Genomic DNA, 16,539 nt, shown 5'->3' with positions numbered 1-16,539 from the left:
ACTTAAATAATGCAAATACATCCAATTGATACAGACCTGGGAGTAGTAGATTATGTATAAGTATAGACTGAGTTAGTTGAAACATTATTTTATTTGCCGAATTAAAGCAAATTGGATTAGACACTAGTAAATCATACAACATGGACAATATAAAATTACAATTATACTAGTATGATATAATGGACATACATATAAGGCAAACAGTTTATAGAATAATACTAGCTTTCATTCGTAAAAAAGAGAAAAGGAAAGTTTGAAAAGTCATATGATAATGTGACAATGACGTGTGTACTTATGATGACGATCATGATGTTCCGTGCCAGTAACAGTAACGCTCTATCATAGACTATCAAGGCTTAAAAAAGCTGTTTGACCATTGTATGAAATTTTGAACATGTTTGAAAATTTGAATATTTTGTTCATTCGAAAGTTCAATGTGTTCGCAAATTAATAGTTTTGTATATAAAACAATGCTTTCAGATAGCCAGTTAAGATTATTGAATAAGGTTTTTCTGCATGATGTGTATTTTGGACAAACAAAGAAGTAATGGTAGTCATCCCCAATATCTGACCCACAATGACAAGAAGGATCATTTATAATATTAGCTCTACATAGATCATTGTTATAAATGAATGGGAACAACTCAATTGCGTTATTGGGCCGTACAAATGAAACGTTTCAATTTTATATAATCGTTTATCGTGTTTGTTTCAAATTTCTGTTATGCATTACTGCTCTCTGTTTTGTGTCGTGAAGATAGTCCTGAAACCAATTCAATAAGTTTCCGTCAATACTGTAAGCTTTCATTTTACATATTATACGGCCCCTATGCCAAACTTTGTCGAAGTTAGATAGAAGTCACAAAATACAAAACAATTTAAAGACTGAAGATATACCACACAGAAAAAATTTTAAAAAAAAATTAAGACAGTACTCATAGAACATTTTCAATGGGATTATTATGGAGGAGAAGAGACATATGGATTTATTTTACTGTTTTACAACTTCTTAAAATATTTCTTTTAATACCCCCCCCCCCCCCCCAAAAAAAAAAACCCCTGTTATGTCATACTTATAACACATTTATTGGTGACAGCTTTAGTGATTCAATTTTACACCCGTCATACTTGGTAAGGTGATAGTTATTCTATTATTTTTATTCATTTGCTTGTTTAAGAAATTTTTCATGATGCTTGATTAATGAAAAAAAATAAAATTTTATCAGGCAAAGGATATCTCTGACGCCAAAATGAAGCCATTTATAGATATCAAGCCACTTTGACATGTTATTTTTATAACAATTATTTGATTATTGATATCTATTGAATAATTTTAAGTAACAAAGTTACTTCATATATAATAAATCAAAAATTTTGTATTTTCCTAAATAATTTTTTTCTTGTTATTAGAAAAATAATTTCGAAAATAAATTGTGACTTTTTGTACTGTGACGATTTGTCCGTGACTTTTTGGCTGTGACTTTTTGTCCTGTGACTTTCTGTCCTACATTCTTTATGAACTATCCTTTTCTCTTATTAAATGTAATTAAATTTCACTCAAACATTTTTAAGAAATGTATCTTTATTTTTGGTGAAATTAATTATTGATATAGTATTTTTATATTATATCGACATTGCTTGAAAGATCGTCAATGTCGGATGACGGATTTATATCTTCTACTTGATTTTTTTCTACAAGTAACGGCTCAAAATGATACGGTCGAATATCTAAAGTTAGAGAGTTGCCTTGAAAACTGATGCTAACACTGTCCATTGTTTAATTATGCAGAAATATGATCGACTTCGTTCTCATTGAGACATTTTCTCGGCTTGTATCCACTGACGTCATCACGATCACGTGACCAGTATCTCATTAAAAATCAAAGATTACGACAAGCGCTGGATTCTTTGACCATTTAAAGGCTGTTAAATGATGTTTTGACAAGAAAAAATTATTACAATATATTTTTTTACCAATATTTATTAATTAATCAAAAAAAAAAAAAAAAAAAAAAAAATGTGTCACATCTCCTTCAAAAACCAACCTGTCTGCCATTAAGTGTTTTCTTTTACAAAGATCAATAGTTGAATGAATGAATGAAGCTTTATTGCATTAGCAACAACATTGCTTTAGCATAATACAAGGCATATACATATATGACAAATATGACAGAATACAGAGAACAATTAAATACATTAAATAATGCAGAGATAACTTATAATAATATGAAATTGACTGATAATTTGCAATCTTAGTTTCCATGCAGCTTTAAGATAATTACATAGATTTTTAGTTAAGCTTTTTTACCCAGCTTGTAACAGAAAAATAAGCTTTTGTGTATTTGGCCATGAACAATAATACTTTGGCAAAAAATTACAAATAAAAAGTTGTTCGTCTTGTAAGATTTTTTAATTTTTTATTTCAGACGTAAACTTCTAAGGTCATTGACACCAAACAGAAGACAGCTCCATCTGTGGGATCCTGAGGTGATCACCATGAAACAAAAAGCTCTAGTCAAACAAATTTATGGTGAGTTATCTCCCTTTACCTCAAACCATCAGTATGAATAGTGTATATTATAACATTGTACAGTTAATTTATGTGAGTCTACTGATCTGATCACCAAACAAAAGTTGTAAGTCTATTTAGAGTTCTGTCCCTATTCATTTGATAAGGACAATTCCAAAACATGGACCACACCATATTAGTTTTGTTTTCACAAAAAGGATTTTAACACTTGAAATAGTAGATTTCACATTCAATCCATGCCTTTGGCAAAGATATTGATATTTCATGGAACTATTATTAAGTTGTTAATTTTGGCCCATTGATTATGGTTTATTTTAGCATTTTCAACAAAAAAGTAATATTTTCATTCAAAATGTGCTATTAAAAGAGACTTTGAACAAAGTTAAAAACAAAACTTTCGAATCATACAAAGGGAAGAAACTCTTGAATAATTTATATGATTCATTATAAACTACAAAGTAGAAGGATCATCTATGTTGGTCAGTTTTACAAACATTTCTGCCACTGTTTTAAGGTGGTACTCTGTAAAGTCAGCTAAACATTTTAATTACATTGTGTTTCAAAGAAATATTAAGCTTCTCAACGATCAAAATTTGTGTTTGTCAAATTGCTATATAACCAGTGTAATTTTTCTAACAAAACAGTTGGTACAAAATTTTTAAATTTCTTATATTTTTGTTAAAGTCTCAAAGTAAATACTTTGACAAAATTTTATAAAAATTAAACGAGCCAAATTAATTTTAGTGAAAGTGTTGGGTACTACCTTAAATAGTTTAATATCATTATAATATTTAATGTGTCTGTAGGTGAAGCACCACCAGTACCTTTTTGGCACCCTGCTCCCAAAAAACCTGCAAGACCTTACTGGTCAAAATGGGTACCTTCAGCAGCAGGTAAGTTACAAATTTTACCCAAAAGCATATTTCTCACTGTGCAATTGTACAAAGATCTGCAATACAAAAAGAATGGAACACAGCAAAAAAATAACTGACCCTTTTAAGTTCCTGTGAACCAAGTAAACCTGATGTATGGAAGCTTTTGTAAATTGTTAGAGGATATTATATAAAAAAGAAGATGTGGTATGATTGCCAATGAGACAACTATCCACAAAAGACCAAAATGACACAAACATTAACAACTATACATGCTATAGGTCACCGTATGGCCTTCAACAATTACTTTATTTCCAATAAATCTTTTACAGGTAATAAACTTATTTGATTTCCTAATCTCAAATCTTTTTTAATATAAACTCATTATTCTGTTGATTGTACTTTATTTGATAAGACTGCTTCAGGTTTAGATGATTATATAAAAAATAAATAATTTAGATCATGCTTTGGCTTGATGAATAAATATTTTTTTATTTGTCTGCAACAACCAATGATTTATCATTAAATTGTCAAGGGATAAAAAAAATCTATGCTTCTCATAGTATAGTCTTTTAATTTGTAAATCTTAGGAAATATGAGAGATATGGTGAACATGTTTGTGAGAATCTGCATCTCATTAAAGATAGTATGGAAGGGGGTCTCATCTTCTTAGATTGTCAAATAACAGAAAATAATTGTTCCAGTTTTTTTTTAAATTGTCTTCATAAAATATGTAAATTTTTCACAATTTGTTGCCCCAAAGCAAGGGATGACCTCTAACTTTCATTATGATTTTAAAAAGATGTTTAATGATTTTTTGTACTTTTCAGCCTTGTCATATAATTTTGCTGTTGATCGATATCATCCACTTGTCTCCAAGAAAGGATTTCTTCCTTCTCCATTTATTGACCCTCAGGGATATCCTAAAAACTTTGATTGGAATCCATTAGAAGATGAAGATTTAGCAAGTAAGTACACAATTATCTCCCCTTTTTATTGATTTTGTATTTTATACACTCCTCCCCTTTTAAAACAGAAGATTGCTAATTCAATAATTCTCACTTATTTCTGCTTTCTCCCATGACTCTTTTTCTTTTGGCATTAATGCTGAGTTCACACGTAATTCAAATTTCGATTCACGTTCAATAATTTGAGCCAATTCGAATCAATTCGATCAAGCCAATTCGAATCAAAGAAGAGTGTGTGAACACGATTAGCGAATTTGATTTGCATTCAATTCGAATTAAATGGTCGTGTGAACGAGGCATTAAACTGCTTTCACTTTAGATTTTATCCTTCAGCACTTTAATCAATACTTTTAGAAAATAGATCTAAAGCTTAGAATGGGAAGGACTATATAAAAGTCATTACTTTTCTCCTGAGATTTCAAAAAGTATTAAAAAAAAATATGTGTCTTTATCAAGGCTTCCAAAACGGTCATATATTCCGGACAATTGTATAATGTCCGGTAAAAGTCCGGCTTGGAAAAGCATGAAACGGTCTTTTGCTTTTTAGATATCAAGGCTTTTTCGGTCATTTTTACATAATTCACGATCTTTTTGACCCAATATTTTGCCTTTCACAGCCACACATTTCCGGTCATAAAAGTGACATGATGATTAATTACTATCAAAACAACCCCTACTTCAATACTTTCTACTTTTAATCAAGGCTAATTAGTTTGTTGGACAGCTGAAATCAGTGAACCCTGAAATCTACCTGTTCAGGTGACAGGTAAACTATTTTCAGTACCGTACATGGTATAAATTGATCGGTCTATTAACAAATAATTTTTAACATTTCAGCAGTTTGTATCTTATTGATTTAGTCCAAAAGATTAAAATTATAAGAAATACATTTATAAACATGATTTGATGAAAAATTAAAAAAGGTTTTAAATGAAAAATCGTCAGAACTACGTAGTATGAACTAGAACACAAGTGCGCATGTGCACAGGTGGCAAGTTTAATTATGCATCCTACATTTCTTCATAAATGCTAAAATTATCATTGAAACCTGTATCTAAAGTTCATTTGAAGTATTTTGTTGAAGAAAAAACGTGGAAAGAGCTTCTTCACTCAGTCGTGCTTTGTAAATGTACAAGGATTTTACGTACCCATATATGGTCCATGTTTTACCATTTTCATGTCAACATCCAGTTTAAAAACGAAAGTAAAGTTTTTGACAACATCATTTTGCCCAAATAAAGAGACTAAGGCAAATATGAGCACGCTGATGTGCACACTTTAAATTATGCACTGTCAATTTAACAGTGAACGTCAGAACATCAAATTCATCTCAAAGTAAAGTTTAATAAACGTTTTTTTAATTCAATGTCAGTCATTGGGATGGCCATCTGATTACTATAATTCATTTAAATTGCCTTTCGGGACTTAGTCTTAGGGATTAAAATCGGGATCAGATATAAAATGTCCAGCTGGCATAAATATTTTTTGGAAGCCCTGGTCTTCATATGTTGAAAAGGATAAGTTATAAGGAAGAAAATTATGTCATTTTATAAAGAAATGAGATTTGTGATGTAATTTTGATGAAATTCTTATATTTTTTTTACTTTAAAAAGATGCTTTATAGCAGTATCCCCGAAAGATATTTAACTGACATTAACATCTTTGTACAGAGTTTTTAGAGTTTATAGCTACATATTTCATGTGTTTGTTTATAGGCTGTTGTTTATAAATATAAAAATATTAACGATATAATCTCAGTTATTTGGTATTTTTTATGTTTGTTTTTTTTAAAGTAGGAAAAGCTTGAAGACAAAATTCAAAAAAAAGTTTTCAATATCGCCAAGACTGATACTTTGTTAATGTGGGAAAGATGTAATTTGGTAAATTTATTGTACTTTTTGATTTGAATTCAAGGTGCCAAAAAATTGCTCCTGTAATACATTTCATTTTTAGGGGGTCGGAGAAGAAGGCAAAATTTTGTACAAATTCTTACATACAGATGTACTTAAGAATTGATGTCTTATTTTTGTTGGAAGAGATGAAAACTTAAACCTTTCCCAACAGGTCAATTATTTCAAAAATAAGCTGAGAATAAGTTTATATTTTCACATCATTTTTAGGTATTTTAAAACTGAAGTATTATATGGAGGCAATATTTTAATAATGAGTAAAAATTTCTCTCTGCTTATTTAAATTTTGAAAATTAGCATGAGAATCTTCAAATAAATTTTGGTTGTTGGTAACTTAAAATTTATTTTAATTTTAAACTTAAAGGCATTAATTTATAAAATGTAAAGAAAAAAAAGCTGATTTGACCCTGATTATGAACTTTTGTAGTATTATCAATTGACGATGAAAGTAGCACTAGTCTATTTATAAATAGTCGTAACACAAGTCGTTGCAGTAGTTCGCTAAGCTACCGAAGAAGCTACAGTAGTAGATGTAGTAGCTTTAGCAACCATAGACCCAGGAGGTATAAAAAACAAGCTGCTGTGACCTACTTTTGTATTTGAAGTGTTTGAAAGTAGAGTTAGGTGATTGAATTTTGAATTAAAAAAAATTAAATGACTGTTGTTATCTAATTTTATTTTTCATAGTTTACGTTTTGCCTGTAATTTTTTTTAACAAGAGTTTGCTTAACTAAGACAATGTAAAAAAAGTTTTTTAATAAGTTTGAACAGTGATGTGACATCAAGTCATTAATATTAGTAGGTGTTGAGATATGTTATGCTGTTTGATAACATTTTTATTGTCAGCTTTACTAATAATGTTGTATTTGACGTAGATTAAAACTAACCATATTTTGTTTAGTTATGAACTCTGCTTGATAACACATTTTATCTGAAACATAAACAGTTTTAAGTTGAGAATAGTGTAATCCTTGAAGTGCTTTTTATTCCCAATCCAAAAAACCTGAAGTCTTGGAATCTCTTTCATTAATAGTTCAATTTTTAGTTAGATGTTGTACTGTAACCAAGAAATCCACAGTCTAAAACTAGGAGACTGATATGAGGATTTGGTCACAACTAAATGTTAAACCTAAATAATCATGCACTGTAAACTAGCAGTAATACATAGAAGATTAATTCCACTTAGTATATAAGTATTTCCAAGACTGGAACTTGTCACCAATGCTGTGACTTCCAAACTTCTATCTTTTACAAAGTAGTACAATATTATATATATATATATATATGAGAATTAAGCAATGAGCTAAGATCGATTATTGACAAATATAAACAAGTTATTATCCAGATAAAGAAAGATAAATAATTAATACAACTCGTTTAGCAATGTCTCTAATTTAAGAAGGATAAAGGATTAAGCCCTGAGGCATTATTGTCACTTTGATTATAAAATGTCCATTATCAATAAGATATATATTAACTTATTTTCCAAGTAGAATATATAATATTAAACATAATTAATGATAAATTCTTTGAGTCTCAAACATTTGCATTAAACACCTTAACACATCTGAAAGTCATTTTAACTCTGTCATACACTTTATTCTTTAAGATCAGATAGAAATTATCAATAAACAGATGAAAAAGTTCCATTAAATGTTATGCAAAATTAAACATTCACTGATTCAATTAATTGTTTTCTATCAACCTTTGATGTGAACAGAACATGATGAAATAGGCAACAGTGTGACTTTGATTTGTTATAAAAGTTAACACACAAAAATACTAAACTCCGAGGAAAATTCAAAAAGGAAAATCAAAAATCAAAAGGCAAAATCAAAAGTCCAAACACATCAAACGAATGGATATCAACTGTCATATTCCTGACTTGGTACAGGCATTTCCTAATGCAGAAAATGGTGGATTGAACCTGGTTTTATAGCTAGCTAAACCTCTCACTTTTATAACAGTCGCATCAAATTCCATTACATTGTCAACGATGAATGAACACCTTGTGTTCAACAGGAGTAATACCACCATTGATTTCCCCCTATTAATCTTTGTTAAAGTGGGACTTTCCAAAAATTGTGCAGAATTTATCTTTGTTTAAAATAAAGAAATACTTGGCATGAGTGAAGTTATACCTTTCCAGTACTACAATTATAATGACAAGTTATATTGTCCAGTATATGTAATATTTACTGGTGGAAATGAAAACACCAATCTGCCAATGCAATTACGAGATTAGTTAGATTAAACCTCATGAACTATTTGAAAAATATATTTTTATATGTTCCATATTCTTATCATGTAAATGTGAAGTTTCTACTAAAAACAAAGGTGAAGAACAGATATAATATATAATCTTATAAATTAGCATGACAGAGAAAGCAGATAAAATCTTCATTCTAAAAAAAAAGATAAAACTAAAAATACCAAACTCCTAAGTAAAATAAAAATAGCAAATTCAAGAGCCAAAACACATCCAACGTATTGAAAACAACTGTGTCAGTCATGTTCCTGACTTGGTACAGGCATTTCCTTATGTAGAAAAGTATGGATAAAACCTGGTCTCTCACTTGTATGACAGTCACACTGAATTCCATGACATTAACAATATGATTCACCCTTATTACTAGAATTTGACCATGTTTTCACACTTGTGCCTGTGGTGTAAATAGTTTCTATGTTATTGAACAATATTAATTTATTTGCTGAGATCCTAGCAAATAAAACTATTTTCTGTCCAAATCTTATTAGCATCCTTTAATCATCATTGCTATGGGGATATGCCAATTATTTCAATGGTTTGTTAAGTGAGTATCAGCTGGATAATTTGAAATAGACATATTAATTGCTACAAAGTTGTGTTTTACCACAAACATTAACATTATATAAAGTTTAATGGACTCCCGCCAAATATATAAATTGGAAATAAAAAATCCAAGTAAAATTATATGATCTCCTTGTTGTGTGCTTTATAAACATAGAAATTGGGATAAGTTATGTGAAAACCTGCAGTATCTATACTATTAAACGAGAAGACCTCATTTTGGGTGTCGCTTCTCTTCCTTCCACAATAAATCAATCATCATGCCTCTGTGTCCTATAGGTAACATGCATAGTCGCATTTGTCATCTATTCTTATAATTATTCAGATTGAGTTATTTTGGGAGAAAAACAACAAAAAAGGAGTCCGGATATGATTCTGTCATCAGACTGACTTTTAGTCATAGATAAGACTTCCTGTTTGAAACATGCACAAATACAACCAATCGTATGATAGATAACAAAAATGAAAAATAGATAAGCCAATCAGAGCGTACTCCATATCATGGTGTTTAGATCGCAAGAATCACAACTATTATACCTCCTTACAGAGAGGAGTCTGACAATTATTTTTCGTGTTTACCTACACGTGAACTACCATTTTACTACTTCAATATATAGAGACTTTCTGTATTCTGTCTACTGTTTTTTTTTTAAATGTTTACTATTTAAGGGGTCATACCAGTTGCATTTGTATTAAAAAAAGTAAAACATGTGAAACAAGTACAACCAATTGTAGAGCGTTCTCCATATCGTGGTGTTTAGATCGCAAAAATCACAACTATTATACATCCTTAGAGAGGACAAATATTTTTCGCGTTTATCTACATGTAAACTACGATTATACTACTTTAATATATAGAGACTCTCTGTATTTTGTCAGGGAATTTCTATGTCAGTATATAGTTATCAAATGTACCAAGATTATAATTTAGTACGCCAGACGTGCGTTTCGTCTACATAAGACTCATCAGTGACGCTCATATCAAAATATTTATAAAACCAAACAAGTACCAAGTTGAAGAGCATTGAGGATCCAAAATTCCAAAAAGTTGTGCCAAATACGGCTAAGGTAATCTATTCCTGGGATAAGAAAATCCTTTGTTTTTCAAAAATTCAAAGTTTTATATTCAGGAAATTTATAAAAATGACCACATAATTGATATTGGTATAGAAAGTCCCTGATTCTGTTTACTGTTTTCTATGAAATGTTTACTATTTAAGGGGTAATACCACTTGCATATATATTAAAATAAATAAAACATGCTCAACTTCACCTAAAACTACCTCGACCAAAAACTTTTCCCTGAAGTGGCACAGACGAACGAGACGGACGACTGAACAAACAACAACCAACGCACGGATGAACAGACTAGAAAACATAATGCCCATAATTGGGGCATAACAAATTATTGTTAAAAGGGAAAATAGTGATTTGGCAAAAATGAAAGCAAGGTAGAGATTAGAGGGAGGCAGGACCTTTTTCGGGGCATGGGAGTCGGGTGTTTTTAAGCTCGGGATTTGGGGATTCATCCAAATGAAATCCGGGAATATATTTTTCGATTTCGGAATATTAATTTCTTCGGCATCTCAGGATTTCATGGTTTTAAGCCCGGGATTTCGGGATCAGGACCCCTCCGATCAACAACCCCTCGAATTAGCCTTAGTCGGTATAAGTAATTTATACATGATTCAAATCCTACCATTGGCATGTTAATAAGGCTCTCAAAAAAAAGTACTGATGGATTGTCATAGAAGCATATTTTTTAGACTAATAAGGGTATATATATAAGCAGTTACATTTATTTCATGTTTGAAACGGTGCAAATTTTCATTTTGATTTGACTTTTAGCATTGTTGCAAAGGAGAAGAATTGTGGTCGTAGGCCAGAAACACGAATATAAATGATTTTAACAGAAAGGAAACAAATATCGGACTCTGAAAAAAGGGAGACACATTTACCTTTTATGTAATTCTCCATACATAATATATTTTACAAAAAATCATCCTATAACAGTTTACAAGCTGTATATGCCCGCGATTTCGCGGGTGTGTTCTAGTAACTTTTCAGGAATAACAAATCAAATTACTGTAAATTCAGAATTTTTTTTGACACAATTAATGCCACTGTGAGGGTATATCACAATTATAAGAACCCACATTCTCATATCTGGTACATATATCTTAATGTGGTACACAACACCTCAACTAAAATTAATTTGGCTTGTTTAATTTTCATAAAACTTTTGACAAAATATATATCTTTGACCCTTTGAAAAAAATTAAAAATTAAAATAAACCAATCACTTAATCAGAAAAAATGATTGGATATATAGCAGTCTGACAAACACTAATTTTGATCATTGAGAAGCTTAATTTTTGCACCTGTCCCAAGTCAGGAGCCTCTGGCCTGTGTTAGTCTTGTATTATTTTTAGTTTTAGTTTCTTGTATACAATTTGGAGTTTAGTATGGCCTTCATAATCACTGAACAAGTATATACTTGTTTAGGGGCCAGCTGAAGGACGCCTCTGGGTGAGGGAATTTCTCACTGCATTGAAGACCTGTTGGTTACCTTCTGCTGTTGTCTGTTCTATGGTCGGGTTGTTGTCTCTTTGATGCAATAAATCCCCATTTCCATTCTCCATTTTAATATTTCCTTAACAATACGACATGATTAAAACGTTTAGCTGATTTTACAGAGTTATCTCCCTGTAGTGTCAGGTACAACCTTGATGCAGATTTTCCTGAAATCTCAATGATCGATCTCAAATGATTTGTCCATTCTTCAAATATCTCAATAATTAATGCATTCAATGATTTCTGAATTTACAGCTCATTCATTATAACATATCAATTAACAATAGTAAATTTAATTTGCAGGAAAAAAGGAGATAGTTATATATATTTATTCTGCAAATTAATAAGTAAATTCTATTTAGACTTAAGTATCCGATGGTATAAAGGAGAAACATTCCACACTAAATAAGAAAAATTTATTCAGACACATAAATATAAAAAAGAAGATGTGGTATGATTGTCAATAAGACAACTCTCTACAAGAGACCAAATAACACATACATTAACAACTATAAGTCACCATATAGCCTTTCACATTGAGTCCTCTTGAAAATAAAAAATCAATACAAGGAAACAGACGAATTTTTGCCCTCTGGAAACACAATTTAATACTTAATCAAAGTTAATAAATATTTATATTAGTAAGTATCAGGTGGCTTAAAAAGCAATTTTTCCAGTTAATGAGAAAAATTTATTCAGAGACCTAACTTCCTCTTCAAATTGAAAAAAAAATCCAATAAACAAGACAACATATATATACTTTTGAAACACATTTTTTCATTGAATCTTAATTACAATTTTTTTATTTGATTTTGTTCTATTTTCCAGACAACTTAAGAAGTGTGCGAGTACCTAATACTACACAGTCTAGATCACGACAGTATTCTTACAACATATCACGTGGTGGCAATGGATATAGGTCATCCTCATTTGTATGATCATGTGATTACAAGTCATGTGACTTAACCAGATTATTTTGACAATATATTTGTCACATGATCATTGATAACTGTGATAGCAACCAAGACATTTAGTTGATATAGTGATGTTTACTGTCATCTAAAATGGAGCCAAAATGTTAAAGATTGGACAGAATTGGAATTCCTATACTTCTTTAGATATGTAGCATATAAGGCATTTAACAAGATACTTCAAAGTGAAACTTTTATATCTCACCATATCAGATGGGTTCATTGAATTAAATCAATTTCATTTAAAAAAAAAACGGGAATGTTTGTTTTTAGAATCTTAAACATATAGAAATATTGGTTTAGAGAATTCGAAATTTTGTAATCTTGCTTTTACATGTAGCATTCCACCACACGTTTGATATAAAGGAAAAAACTAATGACAGGCAAAATAACTTGTTGAAAACCAAAAAAATATTGTGTGTCAGATAAAATTATTAACATTTCACATATAATACAGAATCAGCAAGTTATATTTTCATTTACTGCACTTCATTGGCAGTGCACTCAGATACATATTTGAAACTGTGTTTCATATACATTTTTATTTATGTATATTTATAGATAGATACAAAGTCTTAAGATTTATATTCAAGTGCTTATAATAATCAATTTGTTTACTTTCATTGATGATTTTAAGTCATTTAAATTGTAAAGGAATCCTTTTTGACTGATTGTCATGGTTATTGCATTTTAAACTAGATACAGATGATGTCTTCAGTTTGTTAAATGTTGAATTAATTATAGAATATTTATTATACATTAAGTTTTGCCAAGGGGTAGAATTATTTTTTTTTTTTTTACCAGTCATGGAAAATATATTTCAAAAAGCTAGATAAAGGCAACTTTCTGATATTTTTGCTGTTAGTTGCAAACAACACTCTCATACTACTACTAGGTTGGATATTATCAAGTATTTTGAGACTTTTCATTGTCCAAGTCTATCTATGAAGGTCTTTCTTGGTTGGATACTAAGGGAGGGAAGAGGGATAGTGAAATAGGGATCTGACATATCATTGAAAAGGGACATGTGACCTTTATGAATAGTAAAACCAAATTCTTCAAACACGACCTTGAGATCTAAATGTGGTAGCCCCCTTGGGGCCCCTATTATGTTCTGCTATTGAGTGCTACTAGTTGTATTGATTGCAGTATTAGTAAATATGCTACAGGTATTAAATTATTGTTTTTGTTATTTATATTGATAATGAAATAAAAGATAGTATATAAGTATAGAAAAATAGTTCATGTTCTTTTTATGTTCATAAACCTCTTAAAAAATGCTGTGATTTTTGTCACATGGATACATTTGTAAAACCTCTGAAAGAATTTGATCATCTTAAATCACTGATAGTATTTATTGATGATATATATTTGTTATCAAAACAGATTGTTTCTCAAAATATGCAGAATATGTTAATGTTAATGCTAAACTATTTTTGTTGATGCTTTTCCAGTAAGCCAGTACAGTGTATCCGAATAATTTGTTTTTTTCAGACTGATCGCCATATCATTCAAATTTAGGGGTTTTATTTTCATAACATTGTTAATTTCAAATTTGAGTTTATCACAATATCCAGAGATATGCAAAACTAGCAGTTTCTCCTTCATCTCTTATATTTTGTATTGAATTTATATTGGGTTTGTTTAGGTATAATAAGTCAAAAAATATAAATTATTCATATAGAAAAAAAAAGAAAAATATACCTGTCCATACCAAAATGAACCTAAAGAGGTCTTTGAAAGAGATTTTTATGTGAAACAGCTACAATTATTTTATATGAGCATTTTGTGATATGTATTTTTAGTCTTTCAAAATATGTAAATACAGATGACCAATTTTACAATATGTCAATTTTGACATTAAAATATGTAACAATGATGTTATTTATTGTTCTTTTATTTAAAGTGAAACCACATTTATCACCATGAGCTAGAAAGCCTAGGTGGTTGAATGCTCTTAATAGTTGGGTACTCGGGAAAAGAGAAACCCTGGTTTCTTACACCAATAAGTACTGCCTACCATCACCATTAAGCCCTGACTACCATCACCAATAAGCCCTGACTACCATCACCAATACGCACTGCCTACCATCACCAATAAGTACTGCCTACCATGATATACTTAGAGCTGTGTAACAACATTCAATTGATTATTATGAGCTGGTATATAGAAGATTTTAACAAGCTAGTCACTTGTCTTATTTTTAGCTCACCTGGCCTAAAAGGCCTTAAATTTCACCAAACTTTGCCACAATCATCATTGGGTTATCTAGTTTGAAAAATGTGTCAGTTGACCTGGTCAACAAACCAAGATGGCTTCCATGGCTAAAAATAGAACAGAGGGGTAAAATGCAGTTTTTGACTTATAACTCAAAAACCAAAGCATTTAGAGCAAATCTGACAGTGGGTTAATTGTTCAGCAGGTCAAGATCTATTTGCCCTGAAATTTTAAGATAAATCTGACAACCCGTTGTTGGGTTGCTGCCCCTGAATTGGTAATTTTATGGAAATTTTACTGTTTTGGTTTATTATCTTGAATATTATTATAGATAGAGATAAACTGTAAACAGTAATAATGTTCAGCAAAGTAAGATTTACAAATAAGTCATCATGAGCGAAATTGTCAGTTGACCCCTTTAGGAGTTATTGCCCTTTATAGTCAATTTTTAACCATTTTTCGTAAATCTTAGTAAGCTTTCACAAAAATCTTCTCCTCTGAAACTACTGGGCCAAATTAATCCAAACTTGGCCACAATCATCATTTGGGTATCTAGTTATAAAAATGTGTCTGGTGACCCTGTCAACCAACCAAGATGGCTGCCATGGCTAAAAATAGAACATAGGGGTAAAATGCAGTTTTTGGCGAATAACTCAAACATCAAAGCATTTAGAGCAAAACTATTTTAATATAAATGTTCATCAGGTGAAGATCTATCTGCCCTTAAATTTTCAGATGAATCGGACAACCTGTTGTTGGGTTGCGGCCACTGAATTGTTAATTTTAAGGAAATTTTGCTGTTTTTGGTAATTATCTTGAACATTATTATAGATAGAGATAAACTGTAAACAGCAATAATGTTCAGCAAAGTATGATTTACAAATAAGTCAAAATGACTGATATAGTCAGTTGACCCCTTTATGAGTTATTGCCCTTTATAGTCCATTTTTAACCATTTTTCGTTAATCTAAGTAATCTTTTACAAAAAATCTTCTCTGAAACTACTAGGCCAAATTAATCCAAACTTGGCCACACTAATTTTTGGGGTATTTAGTTAAAAAAAAAGTGTCCGGTGACCCGGCCATTCAACCAAGATGGTCGCCATGGCTAAAAATAGAACATAGGGGTAAAATGCAGTTTTTGGCTTATAACTCGGAAACCAAAGCATTTAGAGCAAATCTGACATGGGGTAAAATTGTCTATCAGGTCAAGATATACCTGCTGTAAGATTTTCAGATGGATTGGACAACCTGTTGTTGGGTTGCTTCTCCTAAATTGGTAATTTTAAAGAAATTTTGCTGTTTTTGGTTATTTTCTTGAATAATATTATAGATATAGATAACCTGTAAACAGCAATAATGCTCAGAAAAGTAAGATTTACAAATAAGTCAATATGACTGAAATGGTCAATTGACCCCCTAAGGAGTTATTGTCCTTTATCGTCAATTTTTTAACCGTTTTCATAAAATTTGGAAATTTTTACTAACATTTTCCACTAAAACTACACGGACAAGTTCATTATAGATAGAGATAATTGTAAGCAGCAAGAATGTTCATCAAAGTAAGATGTACAAACACATCACCATCACCAAAACACAATTTTGTCATGAATCCATCTGCTTTCTTTGTTTATTATTGTGAGAACCTCTAGTTATTCACAAACTAT

At 30.5% G+C, this 16,539-nt stretch overlaps 1 protein-coding gene across 1 annotated transcript in view; it reads left to right on the top strand.

Annotated features, from left to right (window-relative positions):
- The window catches only part of LOC134695204 (inversin-like), an 80,850-nt gene extending 67,634 nt beyond the window's left edge, over nt 1-13,216 (top strand). Inside the window, exons 21-24 of the mRNA XM_063556420.1 lie at nt 2,427-2,530; nt 3,337-3,423; nt 4,233-4,370; nt 12,513-13,216. Coding sequence (XP_063412490.1) covers nt 2,427-2,530; nt 3,337-3,423; nt 4,233-4,370; nt 12,513-12,622 — 439 coding nt within the window. The 3' untranslated portion in view covers nt 12,623-13,216. The remainder of the gene's footprint in view (nt 1-2,426; nt 2,531-3,336; nt 3,424-4,232; nt 4,371-12,512) is intronic.
- Nucleotides 13,217-16,539: the final 3,323 nt, after the last annotated feature.

This window comes from Mytilus trossulus, chromosome 13, assembly GCF_036588685.1.
Source record: "Mytilus trossulus isolate FHL-02 chromosome 13, PNRI_Mtr1.1.1.hap1, whole genome shotgun sequence".
Classification (NCBI taxonomy): domain Eukaryota; kingdom Metazoa; phylum Mollusca; class Bivalvia; order Mytilida; family Mytilidae; genus Mytilus; species Mytilus trossulus.
The sequence above is the reverse complement of the archived record's forward strand: the minus strand, read 5'-3'. Positions and strand labels throughout refer to the sequence as shown.